Source organism: Typha angustifolia, chromosome 2, assembly GCF_048772165.1.
Source record: "Typha angustifolia cultivar Huaian chromosome 2, ASM4877216v1, whole genome shotgun sequence".
NCBI lineage: Eukaryota > Viridiplantae > Streptophyta > Magnoliopsida > Poales > Typhaceae > Typha > Typha angustifolia.
The window spans coordinates 4,815,887-4,833,468 of NC_133240.1; the positions used below are offsets into that span (position 1 = coordinate 4,815,887).

Consider the following 17,582-nt stretch of genomic DNA (forward strand, 5'->3'; position numbering starts at 1 on the left):
AAAAAAATTTGATGCACTCCTAGATTCAATAATATCCTCTTGACATAAAAATTTGATTTTTCTCTTGATTGTGAGTTATTATAGTCAATTTTGTCATCTTGTAGTATATTGTTTCAATTTTGAATTTGTCACTCCCTCGATTTCTATAATAATAACTTTTTAATGCCTCATAACGTATGTGTATTCTTGAGTGAGCATAATATCATGAATATTTTTTTTAAATAGCTCTCTATTAACTTTGATTTGCACAGTTTGACCTCATGCTTAGTTATCAAATATATTTTTATAAAAGATCAATGAAAAGGGCTGCAATGAGTTGGTGTGAAAGCCGTCTTGTTTCGAGTCCAGTTTGACTCAGTACATTATTTGCAAATGTTAATAAAAAAAAAATTGATATATGTGAATTTCTTCTTGCACATTGTTTGATTTGTATTTCAAGAAAAGGGCTACCTACTCATGTGTGAAAGCCATCATTGCACATATATGTTTCAATAAAAAAAAATACAGGAAAAATTCCTGCTGTATTATGGAGAATAAGTCGAAAAGTGCAAAATTTCTATACTGAGTCGGTTTGACTACTGTGTTGCATCATTATTTATATAGTAAAGTTTGTTTAAGAAGATTGGTTCATGTTATCTATGATCATCTTGCATATGCATATCGTTATGATCAATCAAGATTAATGTAATTTTGAGTGATGCATTCGAATTGAGTATAATATGCTTTTGATGATTTGATTGATCTTGTATGACTTATTTCATTTGATTGTTATATTCTATGTCTTGATTATATTTTGGAATTCTCGAAGTGCATCTTCAAAAAGATTTTTACCTTGTTTTTAGTTAAATTAAATTAAAAAAAAAAGGGTGTTCGAACGAGGATTCTTGAGTTCGTACGCGGCGCGTTCGAACGCGCGGACTGGTGCGTTCGAACGCACGCGTGGGTTCTTTAAATATTGCGTCCGAACCCAAGGGTTTCATCTTCCATTCTCCAAACCCTAAAAACCCTTCATTTTCCCCTTCTCAAATCTTCAAGATCTTGGTGTTTTTCATCGAATTTTTCACTTCAAATCCTTTTTGGGGGTCGATCTCCTCCGGATCTAGTGTCTTTCCACCAAAATTTTGAGTTTCTCCCCACATTTGCAAGGTATGATCATCTATTATTTTTTTTATATACACTTGCTTGATTTTGAGTGATGTGTGCGTTCTCAACTTTTGATCACGTTAATGTTCAACTCTTGATGGTTCTTGTGAGATTGAACGTGATATCTTAGCATTTTTCAAGTGCAAGATGTTTTTTCCTTTTGGGGCTTCATGGTTTTTACCATTTTTCTTTGGATTTCTTGCTATTTTTTTGGTTGCTTTCGGGAATGTATTGAATATTGAAACGTGTTTTCTTTTCAAGAATGCCTAAGAAAACGACGGTGACCAAGAAACCAAGGCCGCCTTCCTCGCCATCCTCGGCTCCCAAGTTTTCTTCAACAACGGCTGAGGGTCGTTACAAGCATAATTTTGGCACCCGTCCTGTTATCTGTGAAAGACCCGTAGTTATATCTGATTTTTCTAAGTTGGGGATTGAACAGATCTTTACTGACCGAGGATGGTTATCAGTGTGTCGGATGAGCGGGACTGCTTATGTGGAAGTTGTTAGAGAATTCTTTAGTAATGCCACGATTTTCGATCACTGTATACGTTCTACTGTTCGTGGTGTATCTATATACTTGGATTCCGATGTTATTCATGCTGAACTGAGTTTGCCTGATGGTGAGTTTCAGTATCCGACGTCTGCTCCACTCCCTGATATAAATGACTATGCCGGTACAGTCCTGATCAAAGGGGAACGTTGGAAAGGTAACATGATGCCACATGCAAGGCTGACATCTGTGGCTCGCATGCTTCATCTCTTTTGTCTGTACAATGTCACCCCCAAGACCCGACATTCCAGCATTAGTTTGGATCGTGTGTTCCTTCTTCATGCCATGTTATCGGGAGTCTCTATTGACTTAGCTGCAGTGATCTATGATTCGATTCTCTCAGCTGCACAGAAAGAAGCACCTCGTGAGGGATTACCTTTTGGCATCTTTCTTACCAATTTGTGCACTCAGAGTGGGGTGCGAGTAGATGCTTCGGAACCTTCACTTACTTCGCAGAAACCATTGGATCGGATTACTCTGAAGCGGAGTCAAGCTCACGACCAGACGTCTCCTCTCAAACCGTCCTCTTCCGCCGCTGGTCGGTCATCGCATCTCGACAGTTCAGATGATAGCTCTGCCGATGACTCATCTCCCACTGAGGGGGAGTTACCTCAGTACTCGGACCGGTTCGATCAACTTAGTACTCAAGTGCAGGATCTACATTCCGCGGTGAATGATCTACGTACTGAGCAAATCCGTCAGGGAACTGTACTTGATTCCGTGTTGACGATTCTTCATCGTCAGTTTCCTCCGAGTTCTTAGTCTTTGGCATTTGTGCCAAAAAGGGGGAGAGAGTGTCTCAGTGGTTAAGTGTCTAGGTGTGTAGGGGGAGTATGGGCATAGGGGGAGTTTAGTGGAGTTTACTTGATGGTTGATCTTGGCATTTGAAACTTAACTTGAAGCAATTGTGATAACGTGTGTTTAATCTTTGTCTGTTTAAATTTTTGCTCTTGTGATAACTTGTGTTTTGATTTTTTTCTATTTCAAGTTATTTTCACTTGATCTTGGATTGGTATATGTTTCCTTGCAGGGATTGATGTGCAAAATATTCTAGACTTGTTGATTGCTCAGTTTGAAATCTTTGTAATATCTTGTAACATAGGTGTTTTGTCACAAATTGCCAAAGGGGGAGATTGTTAGGTTTTTATTTGTTGGCAATTGTGTACAAAATATTCTAAGTGTATTTTTTCATGTATATGAGCTTTACACAAGTCTAGAATATCACTGGTGTGAAGAATTTCAAGATCATTGGAGAAAAGCCGTCGCGTTCTCAGCCGCGTTCACAAGCGCGTTCGAACGCGGGCACTGCGTTCACACAGACAGAGAGCCGCGTTCACAAGCGCGTTCGAACGCGGGCACTGCGTTCACACAGACAGAGAGCCGCGTTCACAAGCGCGTTCGAACGCGGGCACTGCGTTCACACAGACAGAGAGCCGCGTTCACAAACGCGTTCGAACGCGGGTACTGCGTTCACACAGACCGAGAGCAGCGTTCACAAACGCGTTCGAACGCAACCTGAAGAATTCAAGCTGTCGCGTTCGAACGCACTTGGGCCCGTTCGAACACAAGTGAGATTAAGTTAGGCCGTTCGAACGCACTCGGGCCGCGTTCGAACGCACCTATGAAGTTTGCAATTTATTGGATTTTCGTGAGTACGAATATTACTTGGATTTGGAAATATCTTGGAGATCATATATAAGGATAGTGTTGCCCTAACTCTATGAGGGTTGAAGGAGATTATTCAAGGAGACCTTTTGGAGGCTACATTAGTTCTTCAACAAACAAGGCCCTTCGCATCTAAAAATCTTAATCTTTCGTCTTAAGGGCTATCTAGACGAAAGATCAATCTCGAGGGTTACTGAGATTGGACTTCAATCACAAGAAGCAGTGAATCGTGGGTTCTAGCGATCAAGACTGAGAGGAACAAAGTCGTTTGGATCGACGGGTTGTTTTGTGAGTCAGTCTTGTAACTGCTACTATCATAGTGATTGGTTTTGATCCGAGTTTGGATCCGTGGTTTTTTACCGTTTGGGTTTTCCACGTTAAAATCTTGGTGTTCATCTTTACTTTCGTTCTTTATATTTCTTCGATCTTTTACTTAAGCGAACGAGCGAGATCATTGCCTAGTATTTAGATACATACGTGTGTCTAGGAGTTTTTTCAACATGTGTATATATCACACAATTTTATTTTGTTCACAAATCACCATTTACAAATTATAACACTAATAATCATGACATCTGTTGCGTGAATCAATGTCTAATTGCCCAGATTATTGGCTAATAAAATTAAGATTATCGAATATTTGCCGTAAAATTATAGAACAAGACTACTTTTTTTCTTTCTTGTACGTAATTCAATCACTTCTGGCTAAAACTTAATTCGAAACAATTTGGTTCTGATAGGTTACCACTTCAAGATCGTCTGTCACATTGATTCGCACACAAGCAACTGTGGTATTACGGATGTTGGTTCTTCTAAGTTAATTTTGTCCAGTTTCTAATTCAACTGATTTTAAGTTATAATTTGATCTTCATGTATTCAAGTCCATTAAACACTGTTAATGGAGGCCCTTGGTGAAGCTCTTGGTTTACCCCTAAATACAAATTTAGATGAATAGCATATTTCCGGGCAACCAACATAAAGGTCGGTAACAAACAGAGATCTTAAAAAAAAAATTGAAGAATTAGTCCTCCATACTACCTACGACTTCATGTACAAGTATAATCCACAAGAACTCTAATCGGTGTAGGAAACAAAACTAAGAGAAAAAAGAAGGCCTGTTGCAGAATATCATCGGAGGGAAGAAGTGAGGGAGAGGAAGGTCTCCTCCTCGCACGGGATAGCAAGGCCCATGTTGTGATCGAAGCCAAACTCTTCCTCGGCGTACCGGAGGAGGGACTGGAATTCCGGCTGAGCAAGATAGGAGATTGGAACAACAAATCTGCTCCTGTTTGCTCCAACATAGACGGCAAAGTGGCCTTTGGGCACGTCCAAGCCATGCTGTTTCCTTCCAAGGCTCGAGCAGCGCTTCAGGACCTGTTTCAAGCCTGCAGATTGAAAGAGCTTGCTCTGTAGCAATGTAGCCATTCTTCGAGGGTCAAGTGTTGCTTTATTACTGGCTTTTCTTAAGAGATGTAGAAGGCTGTAACGTTTGAAGCAAGAAATAGAGTTAGGAAGATGATGGGGAGTTAGAACGAGTTGATGAGGGTGTATGTATATACATTATATATATATATATATACGGGAGAAGGAATGACAGATCTAGAGAAGCAGAGACAAGGCCATGTGTATGGGGACAGATGGTGGAACGACTTTATACCAGTCAATCTAGTGTCAAACATTAGAAGATCTCATCTTATCTTGGATAAATGAAATCTAGAGCCTTGAGGTTAAGTGTCGTACTGGCTTTCGGCCATTTCAAATTGCCCAAGTAGATCGTAAGGGCCCACACCACGGCCAGGATCTAAGGGCTCAAATGTACCAACCATTGCCTAGGTGAATGGACTCGCCAACTAATTGCGTCTTGTCTGAATAGTTTGCGATGTGGACCCAGAATTCTCTCCGGCAAGCAACGTGGGTAGTTTTGGGACCCAATTGCCAATTGGGAAGCTTGGTGACCTCTCCTTATCTGATCACTACGAGGAGCTCTGTGTCCCTTGATGCTGCGCGCCATTGTCCTACCAAGTACCATGCTTATTTACTGGCTTAATTTTACAATTCACTCTGATAGTGATAACCCTCTGATATTATGGAGTACAGTACTCTTGTTATGTAACTAATGAAGAATATTTTCTTCTTTCAATATAACAAGTGTGGCGTGTCAGATAGAATGGAACTTTCTACGTACAAGAAAAATAGCTCTTTTACTGGTGGGTAACAACAGTAGCAGATACATATATACATCGCTATACACCCTGTCTATGCACTATTTGGTTGGAGAGAAATAGCAGGACTTCTAATACTACTAAGCCAAAGCAACTGTTGGATATTGTTAATCATATTAATAATATCTCCATTTACTGGGTGGGCCTCATAGGCGAGGAGAAGTAGAATAAGGCGTAACTGCAGGTTTCTGAGATGAAGAAGGATACTATCACCATTGAAGATGACTTACTGTTTGTGTTTTTTTTTTCTATTTTGTTATATTTGTAATAGATGTGAGATGATGAATTTCTCAGTGTAGTTATGTGTCCTCTGGACCGGCCGTTCATTCAAAAAAGTTATGCGTGCTTCTAGTATCAATAAGTATCCGTATGGCATAGTTTTTAATAGTGCCATCAATTCGAAGAGTAATCGTTGCGATAGATTCGGTGAAGTCATGGAAATAAATTTCAGCTTGGGCTTCCTCGTTGTTCTCTAATGGTCCTTGAATAACGATCTTTTCATCTACATATGCCTTCTTTAGTTTAGCAACATCATCTTCATCCTCCTTACTCAATAAAATCACCATAGCAACCACTTGGGCACATTTGTGTCCTATCATAAACTTTTTAACACAATAAAAACATAGCACTTTTATTCTTTGATCTTCAACCTAGGCTTGAGTGAAACATTATACAGGAGCCTTTGAAGGCCCACTAACCTCTAAAAGGGGTGCGACAGGTGCGGTCATAGGCAACCGGTGTGCATTCCTCGCCTTCAGTTTTGTCCAGCAACTCTTTGATGTAATTCGAATTTTTCTCAACTTCTCCTCTATCATTTGAGCAATGGTGATGGCCTCTAAAAAGTTTGTGAATTGGTGGTTTTCACTTCCGCTTGTATGTCTTGTCAAAGACCAGAGATAAGCATGCTCTTCAATGCCGATTCTCCCCAACCATAGACTGAGTTGCTGCTATAAATCTGTCAAGGCTACTAACTCAAGATCTAGTGCACAAACATAGTCTACATAGTCGATGAAGAATATTCATCAAATATTTATCCGATACTAAAAAATTACGAAACCATATAGGTTCATTCTATAACCTTATAATCTACATTTTCTATATTCACGCCATTCTCAGACTAAGACCGTATATAGGGAGGTAGGTGGAGATGATCTTGAGTATGATGGCTAGAGGTCGGGTTGCAGGTCTCTAATAGAGTCCAAAATGTGGTAGGGCTATGGTGGATGATTCAGATGGTAATAATGCATGACTCATAGCTTGAGTCACTTAAGTCACGCATCAATTAGCTAGATAAGTGACTCAAGTTATGAGTCGAATATCCATGAGGTGGTTTGGTTTAACTTGGATCACATCACTTCATCACGCTTTCGTTTACTTTACCCTCAAAGTGAAAAATTAGAGAAACGATCCATCATAGTCATCTCGAGCTCCCATGTTGCTTAATTTGAAGTATGACCTAAGCAGCTCACCAACTGTTACCAATCTTCCATCATATATAATCCTTCTTCATGCTAAGACCTTCTTTGATGTGGGCTCAATCTCCTTGGACTTAGGCTCGGGCAATTTCAATGCTATCGACTCCACCAATTTAGCTTGGGCTCTCAAGCTAGACATCTGGAAGAACAAGTGAACTCATGATTTCTCAAACAAATCCACCCTATAAGTGAGTGTTCCCACCTTCTATTGGATCTGAAATGGACCAAAGAAAAAATGGGCTAATAAATTGGAATAGGCCACACCGATACTTGCTCATATGGTTAGAGCCAGACATAAACCCAATCACCCACTTTGAATTTTTGATGTTGATGCTTGCAATCATAAATTTATTTAATCTAGTTTTGAGCTATTTGATAACTTTGTCATGTTCCGAAAGAACCAAGTCAACATTATCACAATATAGAGGGCTCGGACGATCAAAGAACCACAATGTAGGTGGTGCACATCCATAAACTGTCTCAAATGGTGTCATCCCAATGGCAATGTGGTAAGCTATGTTATAAGATCACTAAGTTGATGGAAGATAATTTAGCCACATCTTGGATTGCTCCCTGACAAAGCACCTTAAGTATTGCTCTAGGTAGTGATTTAACATTTCGGATTGCCCATAGGCTTGAAGATGATATACCGAGCTCGTCTTGAATTTAGTTCCATATTTCCTTGCTGATTGAATAATTCTTGCCAAAAGTGACTCATGAAGACTAGGTCACGATTTGAAATAATGGATCTAGGCATCCCATGAAATCGGGCCACATCCTTCACAAAAATTTTAGCAACTTTCTTAGTGATGTACGAGTGTGATAGTGCTGAAAAGTCTACATTCTTCGTCAATCAGTCAACCAAAACCATGTTAACAAAGTGTCCTCTAACTTAAGGTAACTCTTCAACGATGTCCATCGCCACATCCTCCTAGATCTTGTTTGAAAGGTAGTGGTTACATCATCCTGCCAATTTGTCGATTCTGCCTTGGCATGTTGACACACTTCACAGGCTCAGACTTAAGCTTGCACCCCCTTTTTCGCCCCAAAATATAATTTTAGGTTAGCCTCTTGTAGATCCTGAACGTCCTATCATAGCCTGCCATAAGTGAGTCATGGAAATAGCATATTAAAGCGACCCACAACTTGAGATTAAAGCACATCGATGTCCGATTTCATTTGAATTTTTTTTTGGAAGGAGATATTTCACTTTCCAGTGATGGAGAGAAATTTGTTTGAAGTCTTGATTATTCTACCAAGGTGGAGAATTATTAAAGTTTAGCTCATATTTCAAACTCCATGTGCTGGGGCATTCGAACAGGCCATGAGGATGCCCAAGTCTGAGAAGAATTGCACACTACAGGCATTCGAACGGGCCTATAGGCGTTCAAACTCGCTTTTGTGTTCTAGATTGGCATTCTGCAGGCATTCGGACGGGCCTATGAGCATTTAAATACTCTATAGGTTTTCTTCAACATCAACTTGGCCCTATAAATAGCTAAGTTGGGATTTTAGGGTTATAATGAAAGAGAAAAAACCTAAGAGAAAAGATCACTATTGTATTGGGAGATATTAGAGTTGACAAAACAATTTATACTTGGATTAAATTAGTGGATTGAAGTTTTGGTCCGCCCAGCAGAGATTGGCATATCATCAAACCACATAAATCTTATTTCTCTCTTTATTCTTTGTATTCTCTTTATTCTCTATGATTATTTGCAATACTAGTTCTCATAATTGTTTATAAGTTCTTAATTGTTATTTCTATATCATTAACATCACATTTGAGTGAAGAACTTTGTGGGCATTGGGATTGCTTCCGCTACAGTCCACCCATTGTCATTAAGCACATCTATACACTGGTAATACGGTTGTTGGTTCTAAAGTAATTTTGTCCAGTTTCTAATTCAACTTATTATAAGTTCTAATTTGATCTGAACTTATTCAAGACCATGAAACCCTGTTAATGTAGGCCGTTAGTGAAGCTCTTGGTTTATCTCTTAATATCCAATCAATTTCATAAAAAAGAAATGCCTAAATAGATTGGATCACTCACTCGTAACCCCCAAAAGTAATTCTGGGCTTTTTGCAACAAAATTTAGATGAATAGTATATTTCCAGTAACAACCTTAAAAGTCGGTAAGAAACAGAGGTATTTAACAAAAAATTGAAGAATTAGTCCTCGGTACTTCTTCATATACAAGTATAATCCACAAGAACTCTAATCGGTTGCTGTGAGTAATCTTCAAGAAGTGCAGAGTAAGAAACAAAACGAAGAGAAAAAAGGCCTGTTCTAGAGTGTCATCGGAGGGAAGAAGTGAGGGAGAGGAAGGTCTCCTCCTCGCACGGGATAGCAAGACCCATGATGTGATCGAAGCCAAACTCTTCCTCGGCGTACCGGAGGAGGGACTGGAACTCCGGCTGGGCAAGATAGGAGATTGGAACAACAAATCTGCTCCTGTTCGCTCCAACATAGACGGCAAAGTGGCCTTTGGGCACGTCCAAGCAATGCTGTTTCCTTCCAAGGCTCGAGCAGCGCTTCAGGACCTGCTTCAAGCCTGCAGATTGAAAGAGCTTGCTCTGTAGCAATGTACCCATTCTTCGAGGGTCAAGTGTTGCTTTTCTACTGGCTTTTATTAATAGCTGTAGAAGGCTGTAACGTTTGAAGCAAGAAATAGAGTTAGGAAGATGGTGGGGAGTTAGAACGAGAGTTGATGGGGGTGTGTATATATATACGGGAGAAGGAATGACAGATCTAGAGAAGCAGAGACAAAGCCATGTGTGTGGGGACAGGTGGAACGACATTATACCAATCAATCTAGTGTCAAACTTTAGAAGATCTCATCTTATCTTGGATAAATGAGATCTAGAGCCTTGAGGTTAAGTGTCGTACTGGCCTTCGGCCATCTCAAATTGACAAAGTAGATCATATGGATGTGACAGGTCCCACACCACGGTCAGGATCTAAGGGCCCAAATGTACCAACCATTGTCTAGGTGAATGGACTCGCCAACTAATCGTTTCTTGTCTGAATAGTTTGCGATGTGAACCCAGAATTCTCTCCGGCAAGCAACGTGGGTAGTTTTGGGACCCCATTGCCAATTGGGAAGCTTGGGGACCTCTCCTTATCTGAACACTACGAGGAGCTCTGTGGCCCTTGATGCTGCGCGCCATTGTCCTACCAAGTACCAGGCTTATTTACTGGCTTAATTCTACAATTCATTCTGATAATGATAATCCTCTGAGATTATCGAGGACAGTACTCTTGTTATTTAGCTAAGAAAGAATATTTTTTTCTTCCAATATGACAATTGTAGCGTTTCAGATAGAACTGAACTTTCTACGTACAAGAAAATAATCTTTACTCGCAGGTAACTACAACCACTATAATAGAAACTAGGTTAAAGTAGAATTCCAGAGGTGGATCAGGCCACACTCTAGAAACCCATTTGGCTAAAATATACCTTATTAGGTTGTTAGTCACGCAGTTGTTACACCTATAGATTTTAATAGAGGTGGAGGAAATCCACTTAAAGCAGTCATTAAGAGGGGCAATTACCCAGTCGATTGGTGTTCACCCCTACCATTGACCGTATTTATCAAATTTAGAAAGTCATTAAACATAGAGATAGATCTCCCATTTGCCATAAAGTGGGCTTACTTGATTAGCGAGTACAATGCCAGTGCTTCACCATGCAAAGCACTTTGATAGTTCTCAAGAAAAATAGTTTTGTCCGGGTGGATATTCAAGGGAAAGTTATATCATACTCGTCACTACTAGCAGTTCGGAACCACAGGAAAAGAGGCGTTTGGTGATGATAATTAAACCGTTACATTCTTTAGCAGCATATGTCAACCGTGCTATAGAACCACTGCTAAAATACATTTCCTAAAACAAGAGTGACTGCTACTTTGCTGCAGAATTCTGCAGTTGTTCTCAATACTAAATAAATTAATCCAGCTTTCCAGAATAAATAATTCTAAAACAGCAGAAGCATTCTACACCAGAGATACAGCATAACTTGTGTAGACGAATTCAGTGGAATAGATTCTGATATTCAGCACACTACGATATCCTGGAGCGATAAATGTCAATCTCATCTTACATGTAATAAATTCCAATGTTGATACGTTTCAATCATGAATAATAACAACAATACTGCACTCAAAACAAGAAATAAGTTTAATGATTATCAATTTCCGTAGAGATATACTTTCAACACTGAGAACGCCATGAGCACTTTAAACTTGCATAAGTTTCAATCATCAATATTATTAATTTGTGCTGCTCTCTATGGTGAATCTTGGTTTGATTTGTTCACTAATGTTTTGGTTAGGAATCATTAATGAGCCACGTCTCCTCTGAAGTACTTCTAGTAAAAGAGAGCACATCCCATATAACGCTTCTCTTAATGCACACACCTCTTAAGCTTTTCAATCATATGGCATGGGTAACCGTTTCAAAGTTCACATGGAATGGGACCTAACCCATAACTATGAAGAAGTTATTGTTTTTTAGGCGGCTTAGGAACTAATGTGTTTGGATGTTTTTCAATTAATTGATTAAACGCAATCTTTATATGTGGAACGAAAGTATTAATTTATTGTTAATATACAATTATTAAGATCTACATTCATATTACTTTTACAAAAACATTAGTGTAAGTACATAGAACCTTTTGGGTCTCTTCCACTCTCCTCTGTTAGCTCACTGCCGCAAAGACTTCCCCACCTCCTAATATTTGCCCTCATCTTCCTTAACTCTCTTCTCTTTCCTGGTTCTTAGCTTCTCAGAGGCTATCCTCAAGCTCTTCCTCTTGACCATAACCCACTTGCACTCTCCCTCCATGGACTCATCAAATGCGGATCTCTTGAAGAAGTTTGCCAACATGCTAGTGGAGGATAAAATAAAAGAAACTATCCTACTGGTTGAGGCGAATACTGTCCCAACAAAGAAGCCCAACCTATGCTTAATCGAGAAGCTCATTTCAGACAGAAGGTTACGACTCAGGACTGAATCACCAAGGCTAGATTCCTGAAGGAGCCCTAACCTTTGTTGAAGCCAAAAAGAACATCTTCATCATGGAATTCGAATTGGAGATAGATAGATAGAAGGTTTGGCATAGCTAGCTTTGGTCGTTCAATAGAGACATATTCTCAGTGGCCTATTTTGCTTCTCACAAATCGGTAGAATCATGGAACTTCTATTCGAAATTCTATATCCAGCTCCACGGGCTTTCTCTAGAGTACTTCTTGATGAGCACAGCCACTAACCTTGTTGCCAAAATCAGTGAGTTTGTTCCTTCTAAAGGCCTTGACCACACGAAATGGCCTAGGTTTATCCGAGTTAGGGTGAGCCTAGATATATCCAAACCCTTCATTCCCTCCCTCATTATCTCCCTATCTAATGAAAGAAGTCAAGAGGTTCTAGTAAAATATGAGACAATGCTTAGATACTACACCTTCTATCAGAGAATCGGGCATGAAATGCAGGAATGTATGCATAAGTAGGGTTGTCAAGCTTGACGGGTGGCTCATGCTTAGAGAAGAGGGGGAGGAGAAGCCAACCCACCTTCAAAAGGAACAAGACAAGAAAGCACCGCCTAGCCTCGTAATTACAGCCCATTACTCATTCTCTTTCTCATCAATCACCAATTCCCAATTTCTCATTTTCCAAATACCACTTTTTTTTTACTAATATCCTTCTTTTCCACCTTTTACTACCATACATTGGTCAACCAATTCGGCTTGATAGGCTTGGCTCGGGCTCGGTCCAGCTCGACTTGAATAAGGCTTGATAATAGGCTCAATTCAAGCTCGAGCTCAGCTTAGGCTCAATCTAGCAAGGCTCGAGCTCAGCTTGAATTGGTGCTAATCCGAGACTGAGCCTACTATTTCTGCTTGAAATTAATTTCGAGCCAAGCCTGAGCTGGCACCAATTCGCTTAGGCTCAGTTCGTTTACACTCCTATGTATAAGAGGGTACTTGAAATGCAAATCAAAATAAACTTCCCCCCACATTTACACAACCAACTTCTATCTTTTCTTAAGCCAAATTTTTTGAACCTTGGCACCTCACAGAGCTAGCCAGAGCCGTAGTATCGACGATGTGGTAAAGGTCAATCGAAGATCAGGTGGTCAACGAGCAGTCCTGAGGCAAGTCGTTCGGCACTTGGTAGCCCTAGGGTGGTAGTGTCCCATCCTAGCCCTGGCTTGAGCAACCAACTCCCCTCCCATGCTATGGAGGTGACAGGAGCTGATGATTCATGTGCTATCAAGCCTGGTTTGCCGACATTAATTGCCTCTGCTATAGCCACTCGAACTATCGATAAAGGATACACGAGAGGCAGATTTGAGGGGGAAATCCCTCCATCCCTATCATATCACATCCCAAAAGATCTACAGATATATAGCATACTAGTTGAATCATCAGTACACTAATCCCTGTCAACCCACAACCCAGGTCGATCGAAGATCAGGTGGCCAACGAGCAGTCCTGAGGCAAGTCGTTTGGCACTTAGTAGCCCTAGGGTGGTAGTGTCCCATCCTAGCCCTGGCTTGAGCAACCAACTCCCCTCCCATGCTATCGAGGTGATAGGAGCTGATGATTCATGTGCTACCAAGCCTGGTTTGCCGACATTAATTGTCTCTACTATAGCCGCTTGAACTGTCGATAAAGGATACACGAGAGGTAGATTTTGAGGGGGAAATCCCTCCATCTCTGTCATATCACATCCCAAAAGATCTACAAATATATAGCATACCAGTTGAATCATCAGTACACCAATCCCTGTCAACCCACAACCCAAGGCATCCCAACCTCCAATCCACTAGCCTGCCTCTCCTACTATAAAAGCTACATCCCCATGCACATCCAATTTTCCCACCAACTGTCAAAATCATGCAAACTATGCAAACTCTAAACAACCATCAAGCTTCATCTAGTATTGCTCTCTCTCCTCCCGTTAGCCTCGCCATTGGACACTCTCCCATTTCTGGTACTTCTCTTAACCCAACCAACTCTTCAAGCAGAACCTCTCACCACACCAAACCGCCCATGCTTGGCTCTTCATCTCTCTCCCAAGGCCGTCCCCAGCCTCACCTAGTAAGAGGAAACCTAGTTAGAGCTTTCCTATACTTTTAAGCACCTCTCTTTCCCCTCACTCATCACAATAGTCCTCCCTCCACCTAAATTTTGAAAGGAACAAAGATTCTCTCTTCCCTCCTAAATGGAGATAACAACTTCTATTAGAGAAAAACTAAGGTTGGTGGGGCAAGGCCTAAAATGTTGCAGGATAAGAATGAACATTTTATCTTAGAATTATCAAGGTTGAGGAGGAGCCTCAATAATCAAGGATCTTAAACATATCCTCCTTAGCTCAGGCACCCACATAGCGTTTTTGGCAAAGATGAAATGTAGCAAAATCAAGGCGAAAGCCATTCTCCCTCTCTCGAACCACTTTATCGTCCCTTTGGTCCATTTTGCTTGGGGTATCTAGCTCCTTTGGGACAATGGTATCAAACTTGATGTTTTGGAAGCTAATGCAAGCTTCATTTGTGATAATGTTAGCATCCTCTCCAACCCATCCATCAACTAGATCTTTTGTGACTTGTATAGGGACCCATACCATGCTGACAAGTCTATTTGGACCCGCCTTAGCTCTATCTCATCTAATGCTGACAAGGCATTCTATTGCATCAGCCACTTTTATCGTATCTCTTCCCCGTCTAAGTAATACAATGGCGCTACTCCTCATTGCTAGATGGAGGACTTTTGTTAGATGGATTAGCAGATCGGTTCTGCATGACTCAATCTTCCAACCCAACCCACCACCAGCAGTCTCTTCCTTGGGTCCCCCACACTCAAGCCCTGGCCAAAGTTCTTACCAAATATTGCAGCCCTTGGGCCTAGCGCTTCCGCAACCATTAGCGACCACGACTTAGCCTCCTTTACAAGATTACCAACCAATGATGGTCGTAGTAGTTGCTGGCGACCGTTGGGTAGTCAAACTCAACTGCTAAACCCCCTACAAGCTATCCCCTTATCGGGGTGGCTTTGTCAGAGCTTTCTGCCACTACGACTCCATTGCAGTGGAGCCTTGGGCACCATTTGCAGCCACTAGGGGCCAGCGAGACTGCTAGAGACTCGTGGCTACCCATGTAGCAAGCCGAGCTTGAGCACAATTTTCTTCCTCCATTATCACTCACCGCTAATTTGCCACAGCGAGGACCCACCGAGCATCGACTACCGCTAGCTAGGGACCTTGCCCAGCCACTAATAAGGCTATAACAGCCTATGGCAGCGCTCCTAGTCTCAAATAGAAATTTGGCCTTAAAGTTAGGATTAGAGTAAGTGGGTGGAGGAGATGAAGTGCACGTATTTTGAGGCAAGCTAAATTTTTATGAATTGGCTTGACCAGTTCATGTGACTCAGTTTTGAACCCACGAGTATGACTTTGGGCTCAAGTATGAGCTAAGGATGACTAGTGAAACGACTTGGTTGGCCCATGTCAGTGAACTAAGCTAGACCTACATGTAACCCCAGCATCATGCGAGCTAGACCCATGGGCTCATGACCTACATGACCAACATCCACCGCGACGTCACCTAGCTCGCTATGATTAACCACATTTGGGAATTCAAGCTTGGATCGTCAACTTAATTTTCTAAAATTCTCTAAAGGAGACCCACTAGATTGGACCTACTTAGTAGAGTAATGTTTCACGTACCATGGCACACCCGACCACTAGAAGGTCTAGTTAAGGCCATTTTATTTGAAGGGTGTGGTAGGCGGTACTAATCTATAGAGTAGACTCAATCATTTGAGTCTTGGCTAGACTTTTGCTGATACGATCTGTGCCCAATTCGGTCCTTCCCAATTTGGGCTTCTAGGCCATGTTGACTAAGTTGACTTAGTTAATAACAGTTCAAGCTTTCTAGGAGGGGTTTGAACGAATCTACAACTTTGTCACCAATTGGAAAAAATTGGCCTTGAAGAGCACGTTCATCGATGAGCTTAAGGCTTGACATTCAAGCTGAGGATAAGGCCCTAAAGCCCACTACTTTTGAGGAGGCCTTCTAAGTGGTGGGTTTTATTGAATTCGAATTAGATCAGCTGAACTAGATCTGCATGGAAGAGAGGAGGAAGATGGCCCAAGCCTAGAAGTCACTAGAGGTTGCACCAATACCGGCCCAGCCTGCACAAATGGCCCAGCAAGTTCGAGAGCAAAATATGCTTCAATTTGTGCCAAATGACCTAGGAGAGCGTAGAAAGAAAGGTTTGTGATTCTACTATGATGACATTTTTTTCTTCGGGTCACAAGTGCAAGCTTTAGTCAGGTCACATCATGTTCCTAGGCGATCCTAAAGAAAATGAATCCAAATCCTTCAACTAGCATGAGAGGCTGTACGAGTACAATGACATGAAGGATAAGGTGGCGAAAGTGGTGGATTGATACAATCCAATCATGAGAATCAAGTTGAGTCTAGTTAATTAATTTTACTTAGTGACACGGTCACCTTTGGTAAAAATGATTTTCTATTCAATTTAATAATTCGGAGAAAACTCAGCAAAAAATTTGTGAGGCTAACTAGGATCAATTAAACCATTAGATTGGTCTGAGTTCCAGATCTGTTGTTCCTCTACGAGTTTGGAATCCAAAGCAACTAGAATCTCATCAATCGGATGAGTAGATCGAAAGTACGTATTGAACAATGACCAAATGTCAGGTGGTAATAAGATGGATGTCAATTATGTGGTTAGGGTTATGGGAGATGATTATGGGTTTGGTGAATAGATTAGTGCTTAGAACTAGATGAGGTGGGATAAGGAAGCTTTTAGGTATGACTGGTCGCTAGAGGGAGGAAGGAGAAGCGACGGAGGATTAACCTCAGCTGTAGACGAGAACTCGAGTAGAATACTAAGAGAAAAGGAGGAAGAAGATGGCTCAAGCATAGATGAAAACTCATTCTAATGATCAATAATCCAAAGAGGTTGACTTTCCACATATATAGAAGCTAGCCAAATATCCAGAAATCCTAAACAAATTCTATTACAACTCAGCTTACTCGTCGTGCATTTGAACCCACCCCGATCATGTTCAAACAGTCAAAATGTGTTCTCTATATGTGTGAACACGAGATCAAGCATTTGAATGCCCGCATTCAAACACCATCCATTTGCATTCGAACGCACCTGCTAGAAACTATTTTATTTTTCTAAAACATAAATAAAAATTGAACTGCTTAAGTCATACTCACTATGAGGAAAACGATCCATCAAGTCATCCTCCAGCTCCCATGTCACCTCGTCAGTGGCTCTTCCCATCCACTCTACCAAAATCTCTATATCTAAGCATCAGTCATGTCGCCGCCTACACTTGACCAAGATCCGAACTGTCTCATTAATTTCCTATTTTGTAACTGGCTCGGGCAAGTTAGTTCCCATAATGATATCAGGTCCTATCTTTGCCTTCAAAATCGACACATGGAATACAAGATGAACTTGTGTTCCATCGGGTAAGTCCAA

General features: G+C 41.0%; 2 protein-coding genes across 2 annotated transcripts; both read right to left on the reverse strand.

Moving 5' to 3' along the window:
* Positions 1-4,283: 4,283 nt before the first annotated feature.
* Positions 4,284-4,873, reverse strand: LOC140774834 (auxin-responsive protein SAUR50-like). Its single transcript, XM_073117982.1, has one exon. The coding sequence runs from the start codon at positions 4,781-4,783 to the stop codon at positions 4,487-4,489; it is 297 nt and encodes a 98-aa protein (XP_072974083.1). The 5' UTR covers positions 4,784-4,873; the 3' UTR covers positions 4,284-4,486.
* A 4,349-nt stretch (positions 4,874-9,222) lies between these two features.
* LOC140774468 (auxin-responsive protein SAUR50-like) lies at positions 9,223-9,739 on the reverse strand. The gene has a single exon (XM_073117480.1). It carries the CDS (start codon positions 9,651-9,653, stop codon positions 9,357-9,359), a length of 297 nt encoding a protein of 98 aa, XP_072973581.1. The 5' UTR covers positions 9,654-9,739; the 3' UTR covers positions 9,223-9,356.
* Positions 9,740-17,582: the final 7,843 nt, after the last annotated feature.